The 18,050-nt window shown below is 40.2% G+C and overlaps 1 protein-coding gene across 1 annotated transcript in view; it reads right to left on the bottom strand.

Moving 5' to 3' along the window:
• Positions 1 to 18,050, bottom strand: part of LOC140951318 (dynein axonemal heavy chain 2-like) — a 53,212-nt gene that overhangs the window by 16,366 nt on the left and 18,796 nt on the right. The window contains exons 36-64 of the mRNA XM_073400570.1: positions 17,423 to 17,603; positions 17,080 to 17,207; positions 16,826 to 16,978; positions 16,253 to 16,378; positions 15,435 to 15,535; positions 14,863 to 14,980; positions 14,580 to 14,697; positions 13,831 to 13,967; positions 13,088 to 13,228; positions 12,510 to 12,668; positions 12,113 to 12,262; positions 11,468 to 11,559; positions 10,868 to 11,066; positions 10,204 to 10,261; positions 9,656 to 9,822; positions 8,208 to 8,312; positions 7,708 to 7,803; positions 7,216 to 7,308; positions 6,793 to 6,878; positions 6,524 to 6,654; positions 5,785 to 5,934; positions 5,069 to 5,236; positions 4,212 to 4,372; positions 3,434 to 3,573; positions 3,027 to 3,156; positions 2,714 to 2,853; positions 2,324 to 2,411; positions 1,640 to 1,762; positions 913 to 1,171 (exon numbers count right to left, since the gene is read on the bottom strand). Of these exons, the coding sequence (XP_073256671.1) occupies positions 913 to 1,171; positions 1,640 to 1,762; positions 2,324 to 2,411; positions 2,714 to 2,853; positions 3,027 to 3,156; positions 3,434 to 3,573; positions 4,212 to 4,372; positions 5,069 to 5,236; positions 5,785 to 5,934; positions 6,524 to 6,654; positions 6,793 to 6,878; positions 7,216 to 7,308; positions 7,708 to 7,803; positions 8,208 to 8,312; positions 9,656 to 9,822; positions 10,204 to 10,261; positions 10,868 to 11,066; positions 11,468 to 11,559; positions 12,113 to 12,262; positions 12,510 to 12,668; positions 13,088 to 13,228; positions 13,831 to 13,967; positions 14,580 to 14,697; positions 14,863 to 14,980; positions 15,435 to 15,535; positions 16,253 to 16,378; positions 16,826 to 16,978; positions 17,080 to 17,207; positions 17,423 to 17,603 (3,898 nt within the window). The remainder of the gene's footprint in view (positions 1 to 912; positions 1,172 to 1,639; positions 1,763 to 2,323; positions 2,412 to 2,713; positions 2,854 to 3,026; positions 3,157 to 3,433; positions 3,574 to 4,211; positions 4,373 to 5,068; positions 5,237 to 5,784; positions 5,935 to 6,523; positions 6,655 to 6,792; positions 6,879 to 7,215; positions 7,309 to 7,707; positions 7,804 to 8,207; positions 8,313 to 9,655; positions 9,823 to 10,203; positions 10,262 to 10,867; positions 11,067 to 11,467; positions 11,560 to 12,112; positions 12,263 to 12,509; positions 12,669 to 13,087; positions 13,229 to 13,830; positions 13,968 to 14,579; positions 14,698 to 14,862; positions 14,981 to 15,434; positions 15,536 to 16,252; positions 16,379 to 16,825; positions 16,979 to 17,079; positions 17,208 to 17,422; positions 17,604 to 18,050) is intronic.

Here is an 18,050-nt window from a genome sequence, read left to right as displayed (position 1 = left end):
GTTTAAGTATGACAAGGGTGACTGTTTCAGGAGCTAATGTCGTTGCTAACAAACGTCGTGCTATGAAAATCCGTCATTGATTAGAAATTCTATCTACGAACTTCCAAAAACCAAGCTGAGGTAAATTACAGTAAAACTGAAGCTTTCAAATAGCTTTTCACAGTTATTTAGAGAAAATAGCTCAGGATGGCTTATTTGTTAAGGAAGAACGCAAAGATATAATTTCTTTCTTACAATCTTTCGGATTTCACAATGCGTTCCGAAATTTGTTTGATAGGCACAAATTTCCTGACGACAAAAGGTGAGGAGAACGTTTCCGAGATTGACGATCAATGTTTTTAAGAATCACGAAGCTGAACGGGCGATACAGTCTTTTTTGAAGAACCTTTTCTTTCAGCCTGAAATTTGCCAAAATATTAAGAACATACTTAGAACCTACCCGAGGCTCAGAGAAGAACAATTTTTTTCACGGATTTTACTTTCCTAAATCCAGAAAATTTGAATTACAAAAAATGTCCTACATGAGATCAGAGTGCAAGTAAGATTTTGTTATTTCAACAAATTCCCAAAAATGGCAAAGGTAGGTTAGCGGGTTAGCGTGAGATAGAGGCTTTAAAGGTATTTAGGACGTGCTTTAACTTTGTGAAATCTCATGTACAGTACGATGCATGGAGCGAAGCCACGTTTAAGACTCAGTGTATAAATGCGATACATTGGAAACTACAACGAGCTTCTTGTCTTCAAATCTCTATATAGCTCAGAAGTTATCAGAGTTCCGTTATTGACAGAACATTTTCAGGTGGAAACAGCCCAAAAAATAAGAGCGGTCCAGGCTCAACTCGAAAATAGAGAGGCTGTTATATAGAAATAAAAAAGAAGTGTATACCATGGTGTCGACATGTATGCACTCACCCAACTGTCTCTTGGCCTCGGCCCAGGTTGGCTCCCCTCCTCTGAGTATCATAACAGCCTCCATGACTTTTTCAACCAAAGCTGGCGGCTTAGCGTACGATTTGATCTCTGTCATGTCTTTCTTGTTCAATGATTCCAAAGCTTTAGTGGCTTCAGCAAGGGCCGGTAAAGCCTCATCCAGGTCATGTTGAGCATTTTCTGCCATTACTCGACATTTGTCCTCTTCTTCGGCGATTTTTTCACTCCTGGCTTGCACAATCTACAGAGTACAAGAGACAAAAGGCTTGTGTTAAGGTGCCAGGACAAAAATTGCTTTCACTGCTGCTGGCGACATTGGGTTGCAGTGGTCTAATATTTTCTATTCTGAGTGTATGGCTAGTACTAACTACTCCTATCCGGAGAAAACAGAAAGATAGAGATAGAGGTGACAGCATTCGGAGATCAAGATAGATATCCCAGGGGAGGGGGGAGCACTCCAGAGTTAGAGTGACGAGGATGATCGAAAGGACACAAAAATCAATACCCCCCAAAAATTCCCTTTGGCCTCCCACGAACTTTTCCCTCTGGAAATAAGTCATCCTCTCCCAAGAAAAGTCAAATGAGGGGTTGGAAAATTAATACAATGCCTTCTGGGTGATCTATCAGCCATTTTGTTTTTTTTCGACGCCACAGACAGCCCAATAATTAACCTGAGGAGTGAAGTTAGAGAATAAAACTGAATTTCTACCTTTTGCTGCTCATCAGCGTCTCTTTTCTGTTGTACAATCACGACAAGATATTCTTCACATTGCTTTTGAAACTGTGCTACCTTTGTCTTTGCGTCCTCCAACTCAATTGACATGGACTCCACCTGAAGACAAATAAATATGCAGTTCTCTAGCTTGAGCTGTATCCAGCGTTTTAGAGAGCAAAGGAGATGAGCGAAAAGAGGGGACAGCTTTCTCTCTTCCTACCAGTCCTCCCTAAAATCTCCTCTCCCCTCAAGGAAGGCCTGATACTCAGGCTATCAATTCCCAGAATCACTTGCTGGTTTGCACGTGACGTCATGGCGGCCATGTTGGTGGTCAAGAACAAAAACATTTCTCTCCTCTGGGAACTAAACTCTATTTTCATGTAAATTCTTTGAGAAAATATTCTATTGTATTGACCACCAAGATGGCCGCCTTGTCACGTGGCTGCAAACCAAGAATAGACGAGCAGCACTATTTACCTTGATTCCCCGCAACAAAACTGACTCAGAAAAGATATCAATCTTATTAGGTGTAAATTCCGATACATTACGCTGTTTTGTAGCTGCACACTTTTTGTTCTCTTATTTTTCCATACTGAAATATTTGACAATGTTTCCCCATAAAAAAATAAATCCAATTTCATGTACTGTAAGATAAAATTGTACAACAAATGACCATACCTTAGCTCTGGTGTCGTCGATTTTGTCCAAGCCGTTTCTCAGTTTGCTTGCTGCATCTCCTAGTTCTTTTCTCTTCTCGTGAAGCAAACTAATCGAAGCAAGGATAAAGTGCAATGTCAGCAAAAAGGAAAGACAAAAACGAACGAGAAGAGGGTAGAACACGAAAGAAACTGAAAATAACTACAGTGAAGAAAAACTGTGCACAGTGGCAAAGAGGTTTTTGATCCTTGTGATTCGGAAGAAAAAAAACCGAGTTCTTCCAAAATGAGTCAATCCAATGACCGTTTGGTTAGTAGTCCAGAGGCTCTGCGCTGTGCACAGTGTTTCTTAGTCAGAGTGTTTAGAGATTGTAATAATCAAGTAACATTTATAAGTGACGAAAGTACTTACGTCTTGTAACCGGATACAAGCTCAAGATAGTTGGTAGGAGTGACGTAGTTATGACGTTTAACTTCCAGTAACATTCGCTTGCTCGTATCCACCACTGATTTGTGAACTGTTACAAATATGTTGGCCACATTACCCTTAGTCTGTAAAATATTGAACACAAGAGTTTGACATTTAAAATCTACCTGAGTAATGTAGAGTGAATGTAGGAATGACGGATACTGAGATGTACTTTATTGCAGAGGTGCTAATCGGGGTATGAAATCAAGTGCTATTTTAAAAGTGTTGTAGTAAGATAGGGGGCATTATTTCTTACCTCATCATCACTCAGGTCCATACTCTCCAAGTATTTCTCAGCCACCTCTAAAAGAGCATCTTGAGGCCACTCACTGAACCAGTCAATTGTGGTACAGTTGACAAACGCTGGGTACATACGGATCCGGTTCCTTATGAAAAAACACAAGGCTAGGAAAATTACGCTACGACAACTAATACTACAGTTTGTTAATATCTTATCTCAGCCTAAAAACGGTTTTACGTGAACCCTTCAAAAGTGTAAGTATTTTGAAAAACTTTTCAAAACCTAAAACAACCACTGCACGCGGTTATCGACGACTAGTTCTGACTACAGTTCCGACTTGTTGATGGGTTTTCTGCTTGGCTATGACTACTCGCAGCAATAACTTTTTGGTTTTTGGAAAGGTTAAGAAACGTTTGCCTCACCTGAATGGATCCCCTACTGGACTCATGCACAAGATGATATGAAGATTGCTTCTAACCCGTTCAATAAAGAAGTTGAACATGTTCTCTGGTGTATCAAAGATACCTTCCTTACGAGCCTCCTCCGAAAGAGCTGTGCGGACCTTAAAAAAACAAATAACTGTTCGAAATCCATTCAAAAGATGATTGAATTCTCAAAATAACAAAACCATGTACCTTGTTTATTCAGAACAAAAAAGGAGAACGTTAAACGCGTCCTTTAAGATAATCATCCTATTCCTACACGGGAAAATTGGTAGATTTTATCTACGTCGGAATTAATAGTCTTGGTCAGTAACTACCTTTTCTAGTCCTTAGGGATCTTCGCTCACATACCGTGATGTGAATTCTCGAGGAAAGTCTGACCTATTCGACAGTACTTGTGTAAGGAGAGTGAGGTGCACGTTTTCGGCCGACATTAGCAACTGCTTTACCTCACGAAGAAAGTGCGCACCGCCTCCTTTGCAACTGCATTTGACGGAATGTTTACCAAATTGACACATTTACTGTCCATAAAATGCGTTAACAATGTTCCATTCTCGTGTGTTAGGGCTAGTTCCTTTTCCCCTCATTTATGACCGCCAAGGAACAATAATCCGGAGCCATGGACAACAAATACACCAATGACATACCTACATAAATAAGGAGTAAAACATGCATCCTATACTACTCGCGTAATTATCATTTCAGTTTCATCTAATCTCCCTCTCCAAAACTCAAAAGGGAATGACTCTTTACATACCTCTTCAAATTCTTCGGGTTTGTAAAGATTTGGGACCTCTCCACTGCTGAGGATGTTACCGATGTCTTCAAGAAATGATTCATCCAAGGCTTGAGTGTCATTGAACAGAAACACTGTGGGCTTGTTATCCACACCAGCCAGACTGTAAAGACGCTTCAAATCTTTGAGAAAAAAAAGGTGACTTTGAATCAAAGGCTGTGCTTATTATTGTTAGTTTTCCATGAAAGAGTTAGTTAACTGTAAAACTCATCTCTTAGAAAGAGGGTGTGATTAGATTGTTCCTCAGAATAGGAATAAAAAGTAGCGATTTGTTTGGATGGAGAGACGAGGTAAAAGTCGGCTGATACATTTGAAGTTTTGAGGAATTTTTAAGGATTTAAAAACCTTTCTTGATATCGCGCACAGTGAGAGACATCTCACCGTCATGAAGGCAAATATATTTTTTTCTCTGAGACTTTGAGGCTGCCCTAAGGTACGCCTGGTTTCAAAAATCTCTCTAACACTCAAATAAAGATTTAAGAAGTAGTAATAAAGACTCATCTGGATACAAGCGACACGCTCTCAAGATTACTTCAAGCAAAGGTAAAGTAAGAAGGGTCTTTGTTGTATGTGATTTTTTCGGGGCTAAGTTCTTAGGGATTCTTAGGGAAAGAAAATTTATCGTCGTCTGTCCACGTCTTCCACGAAACGTGGAATGTCATGAAGAGAACGAAATGAACGACAAGATCATGCACAAAAAAGTGATGCACGTGCAGAGTTGCTGTTTTTCTAATAAGCCAATTATTGTTGTCGTTGCCATTGACGTCGTCGCTGCTTTAACTCTCCTATCAAAAGTTACCGCGGATAATTGTACAAACCTTCCCTGAACTCAGTCTTCCTGTAGTGCTTAGTAACCTCAATCTGGAACACTTTGAAGCCAATAATGTAGGCTGATAACCGACTCAAACTCTGACGGCCACTTCCACCAATACCGATCAACAGCATGTTACCACGAGGCTGACCGATCACACGGATTATACGAGTCACTAGAAGAAAGGAGAAAAACACATCAAGAACTGCTGAGCTTTATTTGTTTTGGTCAGTGCGCTAATGCAGTTTTCGTAGCATAACTCACTTATTTAGTTGTTCACTGCTTAGGCAAGGTAAAGTGACGGTCGCATTTCTAAGCTTAAACTTGGATGATGCCTAAGGTAGGTCTGGAAATTTGTAAATGAATGGTATTTTTCTAAAGCACCTTCAAATCCTCGACCCTCACTTCTTATTGCTAAGCATTTAAAAATAACGAGGTACCAGAGAGGAAACTCGTGCTCTAAGCTAGTGTTGGGATTAAAGAGGCTACCAACTTGACGTGTGCGTTTTAACGTGAGCTGAGAGGTTGACATTCGTGCAGTAAGCACAAAATAAGGACCAGTCTGTTAAGAGAGCGGTATGTTCCGCAAATACCTGAGACAAAAACTACCCAACATTTCGATCAATTTATTTAGTAGTTCATGTTTACAAAGCAGTGAAGAACATGGGAGAAATCTATAAGTATGATAACCGACAATGAGTCACTCCAACAGATTTAACATACCATGCTCAATAGCATCTCTGAAGAGAACAAGATCCATAGCAATGACTCCAGGCTCCATGTTGTAATCTTCCAGCTGATCTTCCATGTACCTCTTCAAGGCTTTGAAGTCCATCAAGTCTTCATACACTGCGCCATCTTTCATGAAATCACCTGCAAAATTCGTTAATGTTGATTATGTTAATCTAAAGCCAGTGATATGTAGTTCAATCTTTGTTGCTCAACAAACGGCGAGCGATGTTGTTGAAATCGTTGTAACTTGTTGGACAGAATAGAGCTCATCTCATTTCTTGTTAAACAACGTTTAACATGTTTACATGTTGAATGTTTGTTACTCGCATTTTTTCCGCGCTTTTTTTCGGCGTAGGTTACACGTAGTGAATCCAACAGTCCCACACAAAAACAGTTGGGACACTTCCACCCAACGCTTTTTTTTCACTTCTGGCCCGTCTCCTCGTCCTCCCAATGTTGTTTATCGCAGTTAACTCGCCAAATCTTGCGCATCAACATTGGGAGGGCAAGAAGACAGTAAAGTGTCCCAACAATTTTGACTGAGACTGTTGTTCTCATTGGTTCACACGATAGTCGGCGTCAAGGTCATTGGCCAAACCAACAGTTTTGCTTTTTTTTCGTCGCAGGTACATGTATTTACTCTCAGTTCTGACTGGTTCACAAGATTATCTGCGCCACTGTGAATGGCCAAACTAAAAGTTTTGCTCCCGGACTTATGACAATAACTTACCGAAGATTGGTGGCTGTTTGTTGGGGCAGAGGTTGTGAAAAGTGAGATCAAACATGGTGCCAAGCTTGTCACTCAACAATGCTACAAATGCTTCATGGTCATTAGCATCTATTAGGCGGTCGGAGAAAACTCTGAAGACAAAACAACGGACACAATTTATCAGCACACAGTATGATGCTATGGATATATGCTGACGCTATCAATAGACTCGATTTATGCAACATGAAGCTAACGAATGGCCTTGGTCAACACAATTACCGGTATCTCACCTGAAGCACTCATGTACCCACAGCCTGGAGATGGCCGTCTTTGTGTCATGAAAGTCTTTGTTGGCACGAAGCAAACCTTGGAATACCTGTCGCAATATAGAAATCGTAAAGAGTTTAGTAGCATTAAACAAAGAAAATCTAATGCCTAATACAATAACGTACTAGCAATAACGATTTTGGCAACTTCAGTCTTTTATTTTACGGCCATATTTGTCGCGCAAATTGATCACAGCCTCAAGACCCTGCCTCAAATTAGAAATTCATAGACGCCCAACTAGCTCGGCCACACACGATGCTTCGGCATAAAGAGGCTTTCATTTTTTAGCCTCTTCTTCGTATTAAAAATCTAAGTGGCTGACGTATATGAAGTTAATAGATACTACGAAACTGATCTTCAGCACTACCATATGGTAAATAACTTACCCTGGAAATGTCTCTGAGGTTAAACAAGTAATGGATCTTGGTTGGTGTCGGTAGCATTTTAGCGATGATCGTGTTGTAAATGTCGATGGTTGCCTAAAAGAGAACATGCAAAATTACATGCCAAGGTAAACACAGCGGCCTCACTTAACGACTATAAAACTATATTTTAGCCAGAAGCGAGCGTTTTACGTGTGGGTAACATCTAGTACGGAAGCAAGCCCAGCATGTTTCTTCAACTTCGTTACATTGAAAATTTAATTGTTAGAATTGTACAGCCAATTGCAAACGTTTTGGCCCAGAAACGTTACGGGGCCTTTCCAAAACGGACCAAGATGGTATTGTTGTCAACACGAGCCATTTCACACAAGCTAGCTTTCTCAAAACATTTCGTATCAGTGGCAGTTGTGGCTGGTAGGGGGATGGGAGGGGCCTGTTCTGTAACATATATTCAGCTCATGACCGGCATCGGGTTAAATATGCATGAAAATTAACCTGCGTCATAAGATCACCCAGAGGCTTCACGTCTTCTTCAAAGTCTTGCAACTTCTGGTTTATCATGGTGCCAAATATCCGCTTGATCTGACTTTCCTGACAATTAAGAAAGACAAAAAACAGGCCTTCAGTTTACTGTGACACAAGAATACCGTTACATTCCTCAAATTAAATCATGACTCATGTATGGCGGCTGTAGTGTTTAGGCCGGTGAATTTTTTAACTGTGAGGGGTACTTGCTAACCATTTTACAGTACAAAGACTTCTTTGAAATAAAAGCCAAAATCTGTAGTTAAGGCCAGAGAAAAGTCTTAATTTGTGACAAATCGACTATGATGATGATTTGGGTATCTATTTTCATAAATAAACACTATTCAACTAACCGTTACTTGAAGCATTGTTTATTGAGCTCTACAAGGTGAATGAAATCTTTGGGTGTGACCATTCCAATGAAGGCGAGGGATCAAGCATACATATCCTTTTACACGAGCACTACTTACTTGCGGGAAAGTCATGTTGATGAGATTGAACCTGCTCTGCAGACGCTTGGAGATCACCATCCTGCCTCCGCCAGGTGGACCCATGGATGCCAATACATGCATGTCCTGATATTTAAACAAGACGTATATGGTTCTATATTGAACTCATATTAACAGTTAACAATACATTATTAAAAAACAAAAAGGAAACGGATGAAAAAAATACACGATAAAGCAAATTTAAGATAAAAACGATAGTTTTGACATTAACATGGCTTGCGCAAAGGAGTGTTGCTCATTGCGAAAGGAAAGCACTACATACGGATTTCAAGGAAGAGAGTTTATGCTTGCAACAGCTCCATTGCTGGACTGTTCTACTGCACTACCTCTCTAAATAAAGCTGTTTCTTAAGGTGATTCCATAGTAAAAGAACCTAACATAGATTGTAGCTAAAACTTGGTGCACTGATGTAAAAAGTCAAGAAGATGATAAAAAAGTAATAAAAAGTTGGGGTCACCGTGCTCGTTTTGACGTCATAATGCTGACAAATACGGCTATTTAGGACCCTTTTACAAAAACCGCGGGCAGCCCAAAACTAGACAAAAAGGAGAGATTTTTTCGATGATGCATGTGGCATCACACAGAATTTGACTTTAATGTATTGTTTATCCACTTACGTACCAGAAAAATGCCTTTTAATGCCCTTGTTTGTACTTTACGCTCCAAAGTAGAATTAAATTGGACGCGCGCTTTTCGACCCGTGATGGCTCAATCCGTACAATTTAGTAAAATTGCCAAAAAACTGAACATAGATTTGTGCCAATTTTTTTCTCATCGAAAGGAAACACTGTCCTTATTAAAATCATGAAATAAAAAATGGGGGTCACCGTACTCGTTTTTGCGGTAGAGCTGCAGAAAGTGCGCACCAAACGAATTTTCTCCAATTTTTGAGAGAGGACTGGGGCGAGTTTCAAAATAGAATGTATGTGAAAGGGGGAAGAAAGTATTAAAAAATCCATTTTTACAGAATTTACATCGAGATATCACATTTAGGACACAATGTGATAAAGAAAGTGTTTAAATGAAAATCAAAGTGGGTAAGCACAAGTTAAACATCCACTATCGAGGTTCTCCGAGAGGAGGTCGAACTCAGCAACACGCGTACTGCTTACGTTATGCACATTCCCAACGGCACCTCGGCAAGAAACAACAGCAAGCAAAAATTCCAATAGCGTTTTTCTTCAGTCAACTTCATTTTAATAATATTACTTCACATGCTCTTTTTTACGGCGGCCATCTTGTTATGCGCAGTAAGAGATGCGCAGTGCAAAACTAGGGAATCACCTTAAGAGTTAAAGTTAGCTCGGGGTAGTGGAACCGTTAGCTTGCTCTTACAGTCTCTCACATTGACAGTACTATTTACTTGCATAAACCAAGTCAATGTCCCGGCTGACAGCGATCTGACTGACCTTGATGTACTTTACTGTCTGTTTCTGTCGATCATACCAGAAGCCATAGTCCAGCCACAAGCGGATCAGTTCAAGTGGTGGCTGCGAGCCAAATGTGTCTTTAGCAGGCATGTTGAAGTCATCCATGAAGTTTATCAGCTGCTTGCCACCGATTGGTACATACACACCTTGATGCAAAGAACAGCACATTAGTAGTTTGCCCGGAAGCTCCATTTTATGGTCAAGTAAATGGATGGCCATTTTAAGTTGCTTTTACCTCGGTGACATGAGTTTATTCACTATGACAAAACTCTGAAAGAGTTGAAGCTTTACGGTACAGTCGCCCAAGAGTCATCTCGCCCGAACAAGGCCTACCTTCACTGACAGCTATGCAGTCAGTGTCTTTTTCCACTTACTACTATTGTCAGGTTTATAAACGAACGACAAATTGACATTTTTCAAACCGTCTTCTGGGCTTTGCGGCTATAATGTATCTATGTGTAAATTAATTCCGGGGTTCGGGCGAGATAACTATCGAGCTACTTGACCAGTTACGGCAGCAACATTACCTTTAGTTCGTTTCTCAACTTTGCTCTCGATGATTTCTTGAACATTGTTGGAAGACGTCTAAAACAGAAAAATAATAAAGTGCCGTCAGATATTCTCCCCAATCACAAGACATTGAATATGGTCAGCTCAACAGAACATGGTTTTGGATGTTTTAGTATCGTATTTGTTTATCGGACATAGCTGAATTCGACAAAACACGTCTAATACGGTGACCCTTAAACAAATCGGGCATAAGGTATCCAGTTAAGGTCGTGAGTTCACACTTGAATACTTTTCTACGCTTGGTAACGCCCGGTCACCACATTTGGCAAATGCCGCACATGCTTTTTGTTTGAAATGCTGGTGCAGTGCTAAAAAAAGCACTCTACACCAGTCGGGTACGAATCGTGGAAGTAACGCTAAATGTAGGCTGAGTTTGTTATTGGTTCTCTCCGTTGCTTCGAGAGAATTTTCTTTAAAGGTTACCCCAGCGAAAACCCTCTCCTTCCCCTTTGAATACTGAAGAGCTCCTAAGTATTTTGAGGTTAACCAAATATCATTACATTTTCCTTTTTTTTACATTTGTTCAAACTGGCTCATAACACCACAGAAAAAGGAATTAAACTTTGTTTTATGTGGAGTCATAAACAAGTAAACTGAAGATGAGTCCGTTTTCTGACCTACCTGTGCTGAAAGATTGATTACCAAGAGACTGTAGATTTTAGGGTCCAATCTCTGCAACACCTTCTGGGCCAAGGAAGTCTTACCAGTTCCCACAGGTCCCGTAAGAAGGACAGGCCGCTTAGCTTGAAGCAAGCTATACACCAAGAAGTCATATCTTACAGTGTCCACGGTGGGGACCATGATTTTGTAGAATGGTGTGCTACAACAAAAACAAAGAACCCTAGCTGAAAATTTGATTGACTTTTAGTCAAAACTCTTTATCCACAACACAACACCCTTGATGGTTGTCAACACCCTAATTGAAAAAGGAAGTGGTTAAGAGACACAGAAACTTTAGGCAGATCGAAAGCCAAATTTCTCTTTGTACTAAGATCTACGGCGGGGGGAAACGCGGAGATAAGAAATTTTTTAGTTTTTTATATAAAGAGTTGCTTGTTAAAGACAATAAAACTCCAACCACTCACCGTCAGATCAACCCGAATCTAGATCAATCAAGGTGAATAAAAAGCTCAACAAAGGAGCCCTGAATGTGTGATTAAAGCCACAAATAAACGTTATACCATGTAACGCAGAGTTAGTAATCAATAATCATGAACGTACTTTGGTGTGTAACGCCATCCACTTCTCAGCTTATCTTCCCACAATGCCCAGGCCTTTTGTTTGGTGTCCACGTGATATTCATACACAGTGTCCTGACAAAAGAAAAAAAATAGTTGTTTTGAGTAACGTTACGTTGAATGAGATGACACCTTCCAGCACAGCAAACGTGTTACAGTTGACTTAGTTTCAATCTCACATAACAGCCTTGAGCCTTGCGCTCTCAGCAACCAATTGCAACCAGCCCTGTAGCACTATCATGTTCGGTATTTTCATCTCTTAATTTGAGGGCTATTATAAAAGACAGAGGGCTGTGTAAGATTTCTTGCACCACAGGACTACTCTCCACGCTTCCAGCCAATTGCATAACAGCACCCTCGGTTTCACGAATCTCCTCAGCATCTCGCTAACGTCACTAGTTTAGCCTACTTAGCAAGCGTTTCCATGCGGTTTCGGAGCGAAGAAAGTAAAACGAGAATCCCATTCCTTGGTCTTTCTTTGCTCCGAAACCATCAGAAACGCTTGCTACGCAGGCTATCACCAGTTGAGCTTCAGCTGTTCTGATGTTTCAACAAAGAACGCAACACCAAAACAAGGGTACTGACGCCTCATCCTTGAAGAAATTGGGCGGGAATTTTTTCTATTTACCTTAGCAGGGAATTGGCCTTCAATTTCTCGAAGAAAGTTGTCCATTTTCTTCCTGCTGTCTTCGTCCACTGATGCACAAATGGACCAGATTAAGGAGAACAAGAACCACAGCTCAATCATGCGGGGGAAACTGTCTTCATGTGGATGAACCTGTAAGATAAACGACAAAGAAAATGAGCAAAACCGTTCTAAGCATTTGATAAAAAAGTGCTAGCGGGACAGACTATTTGTGTCAGAAAATAGCGCGGTTGTAAGTGCAAGAATCACTAAAACAGTGATCGTATTGTAGATAAGAATATTACGAAATGTGTAATAATATCAGGATCATTTGAAACAGTATGACCTACACGTAGTTTAAACGACTTTCTAAATTAGAACAAGACATTTTGAGCCTTACTCCGTTCTCTTCTGTTGCCAGGGCGTCAAACAAAACACACAAAGAAGCCACAGAGTTCAGTTCTGATGTGGGAATCAGTTCCTTGCAATGGTGTCTTCGGAAATCCAGCACTTTAGGAACAAACTTCTCAAACAGTCTCTGCAGGTGCTCCACAGATTGCTGGAAAAATAGAAACGAAAAAACCGTGATGAGGTTGTTTATTACATATTATACAATTAACCAAATAGCAGCAAAGAGCGGTGTAGCGGTCAGCGGTGGGAGACATCAAAGCACGTTCACAAGCATTATTCAAGATGTAGCAAGCTTAATGCAGCTTCGACAGCCATTTTGTGCTGTTTTGATGAAACTCCTCGGCCCCTCCCTTTATTTACTGTCCAGTTAGTATGTCGTTCGCCTGCCCATAATGAGTATTACCATGGGAGTGGTACTCGGTTTGGGGTGGGCAGGCCGCTAGGGGAAGCCCCCGGTCTTCCCACGCACCCAAACCCCATTAGACAATGCAGTTGTTAACCAAGTAAACTCATGCAAAAAACGTTCTCAGCGTCAAAACAATCAAATGGAATGTTCTAGTACGATACCTTATCTTGTCTCTTTTCTAGCCAGCAGTCTACGTAAGGCTGCCAGCCAAGGTCTCGATAGTCTGTAAACACCATACCACAGCGACTGACTGTAGCAGGTGAAGCCACAGCTAAGTCTTCTACCTCAAACAACAGGGAAACCTAAAAAAGACAGTCCGACACAGGCTTAGTGGTTATGGTTGACACTGGTTAGTTAAGTGGGACGCACGTTGATATTTATTTAGGAGTAAATACAATGTAAATAGAGGAGGTGCTTTAGACGGTATTGCAAACAATAGGGAGTTTTTCGCAATAGGACGGTAGGAAGAAGAGGACGGCAAAACGCTTGTAGGTGACAAACGTGACAGGGCTATAACTTACGCGTTTTGTCGTGATCTTCACTTAACTTTAATGTTTTGTGGTCTTTTAGGAAAATATCAGTTTAAAAGAAGGTGAAGTTCGGTGTAAAGTTATTTCAAACAAAATTATTGTGACGCTTGTCATACAAGGTTTGCCGTCTTCTTTCCTCTCCCGTCCTGTTGCGTAAGCCACTAATGTCTGGAAAAGGGATAACCAAAATATATAGAGCAGCTGATACCACTACCAGAACCACAGTCACCTCAGACCAAGCCAAAAACTGAAAGGAAAACTTTGTAAACTTCAGAGGATGAGCCAAAAATAATTGAGACGATAGTTATAAAAGACATTTAAATCACAAACGCGTTTCACTCGATGGGTAGATTTATCAGAAACAGTTAACTGACCTGGTCCGGCATAGCGATTCGTTCACCATTGATGAGTGTTAGAACTTTATTGTCGTCCATAACGGAATTCATGGATTCGATCCACAAAGTGTCCACTGGAGCGTCAAACAAAATCCATTTTTCATCTGGACGCTCATCTAACGAAGAAGATTAGGACGAAATACCTAAGTACTTACATCAAATTCTATATTATTCTAACAGTCAGAGTCTAAAGGAACAGCACAACAGGAGGGTACGGCTCTATAAATATAATTTTAATGGTCACACTTTTCACACAATAACGCCGTGCACAGCATAAAAAACAGTGCCCCGGGAAAGTGCTGCTCTCAATTATCTTGGGTTTCGTTTAAAGTGTAGAAAAAAAAACAAACTACCTCACTAACAGGGAGTTATTCCGTCCCAAGGGCACACTCCTAATTGTGTATTGTGTTTCTCATCGAAGTCTTCTCTGTTTTTCACGCCACTTAAAATGCCCCCTTACAGTATTTCTTTTTTTTTTTCTGGGGCTTTCTCTCGGCCAGGAACTGGGAACTATTTCATGCCTCGCTAAACCACGAGAGTTATCAAGCAGCAAAATCACTTCCCAACTCCACATAAGTTTAAGTTTTTATGCTAAAATATGCTGGGGGCCTTATTTCCTTTCAAACGCATAAAAACTTAAATAACCTGAAATTCAATGGAAAGATAACGTTTTACTGGCATCCTAGCCTTCAAAGTCTTAAAAACATGGAGAAAGGATAACAGCTCACCTGCACATGTCTGCCTCATGACACTAGATAATACTCCATCTGTCCACTCGTTTGTATTGAGATCAAACTCGCCATACAGTTCACCAAGAGAAAGAGCCTTTGGGTTAATAGGATACTCCTATAAAATGAGACACAGAAAAAGAAAATCAACACACTGGGTCACTAACACAGGACAACCACCTGAATAGCAAATGATACGAAAAGAGTACGTTGAAGGAATTGAAACAGTTTGGTCGTCACATATGTCTTCTGTGTAGATTCTCTGTCTGTTTCTTAGACTTACCCTGACAATGTTAAAACTGGAGTCTCCATCTCTCTTTAACCGTGTCATGGAGGCCTGCAGGATCTTCCAACACACACTCTTCCCTGAGCCTGTTTGGCCCACTAACATGGTCGAGTGCCTGGTAAAATAACAGTTTGTCAACAACGAAGGTTTGTCACACAATGTTAGCTACATAATTCTAAGAGAAACGAGTATGTTTCAACACGAGGCAGAAATTTTTCTGTGTGAAAACGCTGCGATGTTTCCTCACTTGCAAAAACATTGTCAGGTCAACTCTTTCAAAACGGAATCTAAAGAAAGGTGGACAGCTCTCGATAATTTACATGAATTAATGACTGCTCCCTATAAAAATGTACTTTTCTGTTTGCAATTTAATTGTCTTATAAACGTCCACACAAACACAGGGAGAGATGTCTTTATTTTACAGTAGAAGCTTAACTTGAACTTCTGCGAAATATATCTATGAAGAAATACTTTTCTTTTAATGGGAGAACTATTTTGGTTTATATATGTACTTTTTTACTTTGTTAATTAAATTATTAAAATAACAAGACACTCAACAACAACAATACCTGGAGTTCTTGGTCTCGTACAACTGAATCACTTTTAGCATGGTGGACGGGTGTGGCTTTAGACCAAACTCCTTGATGTCTTTTTCTATAGCTGTTCGCAGCTGATAAGAACCATAAAACGTATTTAACAGTGTACGAGGCCTACATCACCTTAGCAGTTTACTACACTCTAACTTACAAACTAGTTGGTCAAGAATTCGTCACTGTAGAAACGACAAGGAAACTGGGTCGAGTTATTTTTCGCAAAGACGTCTGGGACTGTTACTGGGAAAGATCAAAAAACTGGCCAATAGCTGACCGGCGTGTCCCCAGTAACAATCCCAGAAATACTTGCGGGACGCATTTCGGCTCCAGTTCCCTTTTTGTTTCTAAAGTGGCGAATAGAAGCAAACAGAATAAATACCATCACATACATAGCAACCTATTCGACAACAAAATCTATGGCAAATGTCTCCTTGTGGCGGCGACGGCAACGAGAACGTCAAAAAACAATTGGTTAGCAAAACAACAACTTTGCACGTGCATCACGCTTTTTTGTACATTTCTTTGCCGTCACTGCACGACTACGACGTGAAACTGCCTAATTTCACGTTTTATCGAAAACGTGAACTTACGACGACGAATCTCTCTTACTCTTTTTAAACTTGAATATTTTTATTAAGAATTCAACTCCAGGAGAGTTTGCCTGTATAAGCATGGTGAGCGAGTTGGGATAATCGTGCTTTCGTGGCTGTCGTTATCGTGGTATCTTAAACTCCCTAATTTTGTAGAAAAGGTAAGGATACTGTAAATTAACTATCATACTTAATATATCTTACCTTGCCATAGTCTATAGTTGGAGCCTCCACGCCAGGAAACAGATCAGATACAATGCCGTTGAACAAAGGTAGATCCTGAGAGGTTAATTTGGCAATGTTCATGTCCTTCATAGACAGCAGCAGAATCTGATGATCAAGACAGAAAAACAGAAAGAAGCATATAAGAGTGCCTTTTAAGTGACTTGGTTATTTTTAAACTAACTTGGGTGATTTCAATGATACCTGTGTTTAATTTACTGATTTAGAAAGAACAAATGCCTCTGATACTTGGCCACTTAGATCTGCTTTCTTTATCATCAAGCAACCCTGGAGCACTGTTGTATTACAAAATGTATGGACAGCTCATTCGGGTGACTCGCTAGTCTCCTGTTTGGTACAGTTATGAAGATGGGTGATAACAGCTTATTTTGTATTTCGTTCTTTTTTCTTTTCCTTCTCTACCCGTCCTATACTCCAAACAGAAAAAAAGACGCTTAAATTACAGGAATTTGGTGGTAGACCAATACAGGCTCCAGAGGTTGCAGACTTTTATTGATGTCGCAAGAATAAATAATTTTAATTATATGATCTCACCTCTTCGTCTGACATGTCAGGATTGGCTCTTTTCTTTTTGCCAGCATATCGTAGTACAGACGTGAGAGCTCGCAGACCAAAGTCATAGTGATCCTGTTTGGACAACTGCTGCACTGCTAAAGAGTACAGGGTGTGGACCTTCCTGGCAAGCACCTGGCAACAGAGGAGATTATGGCACAGGGATTTAGATATATTTTCGTTCAAAAAAGTTTCAAGTAATAATCAATTTAAGGTTCAATTTATCAGGTAAATACCTTTGTGTTGTTGAATCCCTCGGCAAACAGGATGATCTCGGCTATCATGGCCGAATCTGGTACAACCATGGAAATAGGTCTAAACATGCTCTTTAAGTTGTCTGGTAATTCAGTTCGACCAGCATATCCTGTGAGATAACAGATTGAATTTCAACTCACAAGTAAAGAAATATAATAGGCGGACTAAATTTAAGAGAAACAAAAGACACAAGGATGACGAGGAACGAAAAAACGAACAAACAATAAAACAAAAAGGAAGGAAAAAGAAAATGATGATACGTCAGATAGCTTCAAATGACAGTGCCGAACATGTTAGTAATGATATGAGTACAAACAAAATTACCAGGATTCATAGTGATGAAGATACCGCACGACCAAACAAGGTTGATTTCTCGTCCTTCAAATACAAACCGAGTTGCACCAGCTGACAGAGCAGAGAGAATGGACAGAATCTGTTGGGCTACCACTGATAATACTTCAATGTTGATACGATTGAACTCATCAAAACAGCCCCATGCTCCAGTCTGCAATGTGAAATATTACTATGAAGAGAATATAAAAAATACTGTTGTGGAGTACTTCACAAATTGCTCTTGCAGACCACCAAACTAGGCGGTTTTAAGCTCACTTGGTTTGTTTGTTTTTTTTTTTTTTTAACTTTTTGCTCATTAGCACGGCCCCTCGTGTACTGTACTGGACGTGCATAGGGGCGTTCAGTACTTGAGCATCCATGTAACAACCTCTTTTATATTTTGAAATGGTTCATAATGCCTCCTAGCCACATTAGCTTTTTAGCTATTTTGAAGGTGGCTTTATACCTTACATAAGTAGTATTGTCTTTTTTTTCACTTTTTTGTTTCTTTGAGTGGTTTAAAAATAAAGTTCGTGTCTTGTCTTGTCCCTCAGGATTCCAGCTTTCAAGCTGAATGGGCTACCAACGCTTAAATACATGTGAAGATACCTCCCTACCG

The sequence above is a fragment of the Porites lutea genome, chromosome 10 (genome assembly GCF_958299795.1).
Source record: "Porites lutea chromosome 10, jaPorLute2.1, whole genome shotgun sequence".
In the NCBI taxonomy this organism is placed as follows: Eukaryota; Metazoa; Cnidaria; class Anthozoa; order Scleractinia; family Poritidae; genus Porites; species Porites lutea.
Note: the sequence above shows the minus strand (reverse complement) of the source record. Positions and strands in the feature narration are given on the sequence as shown.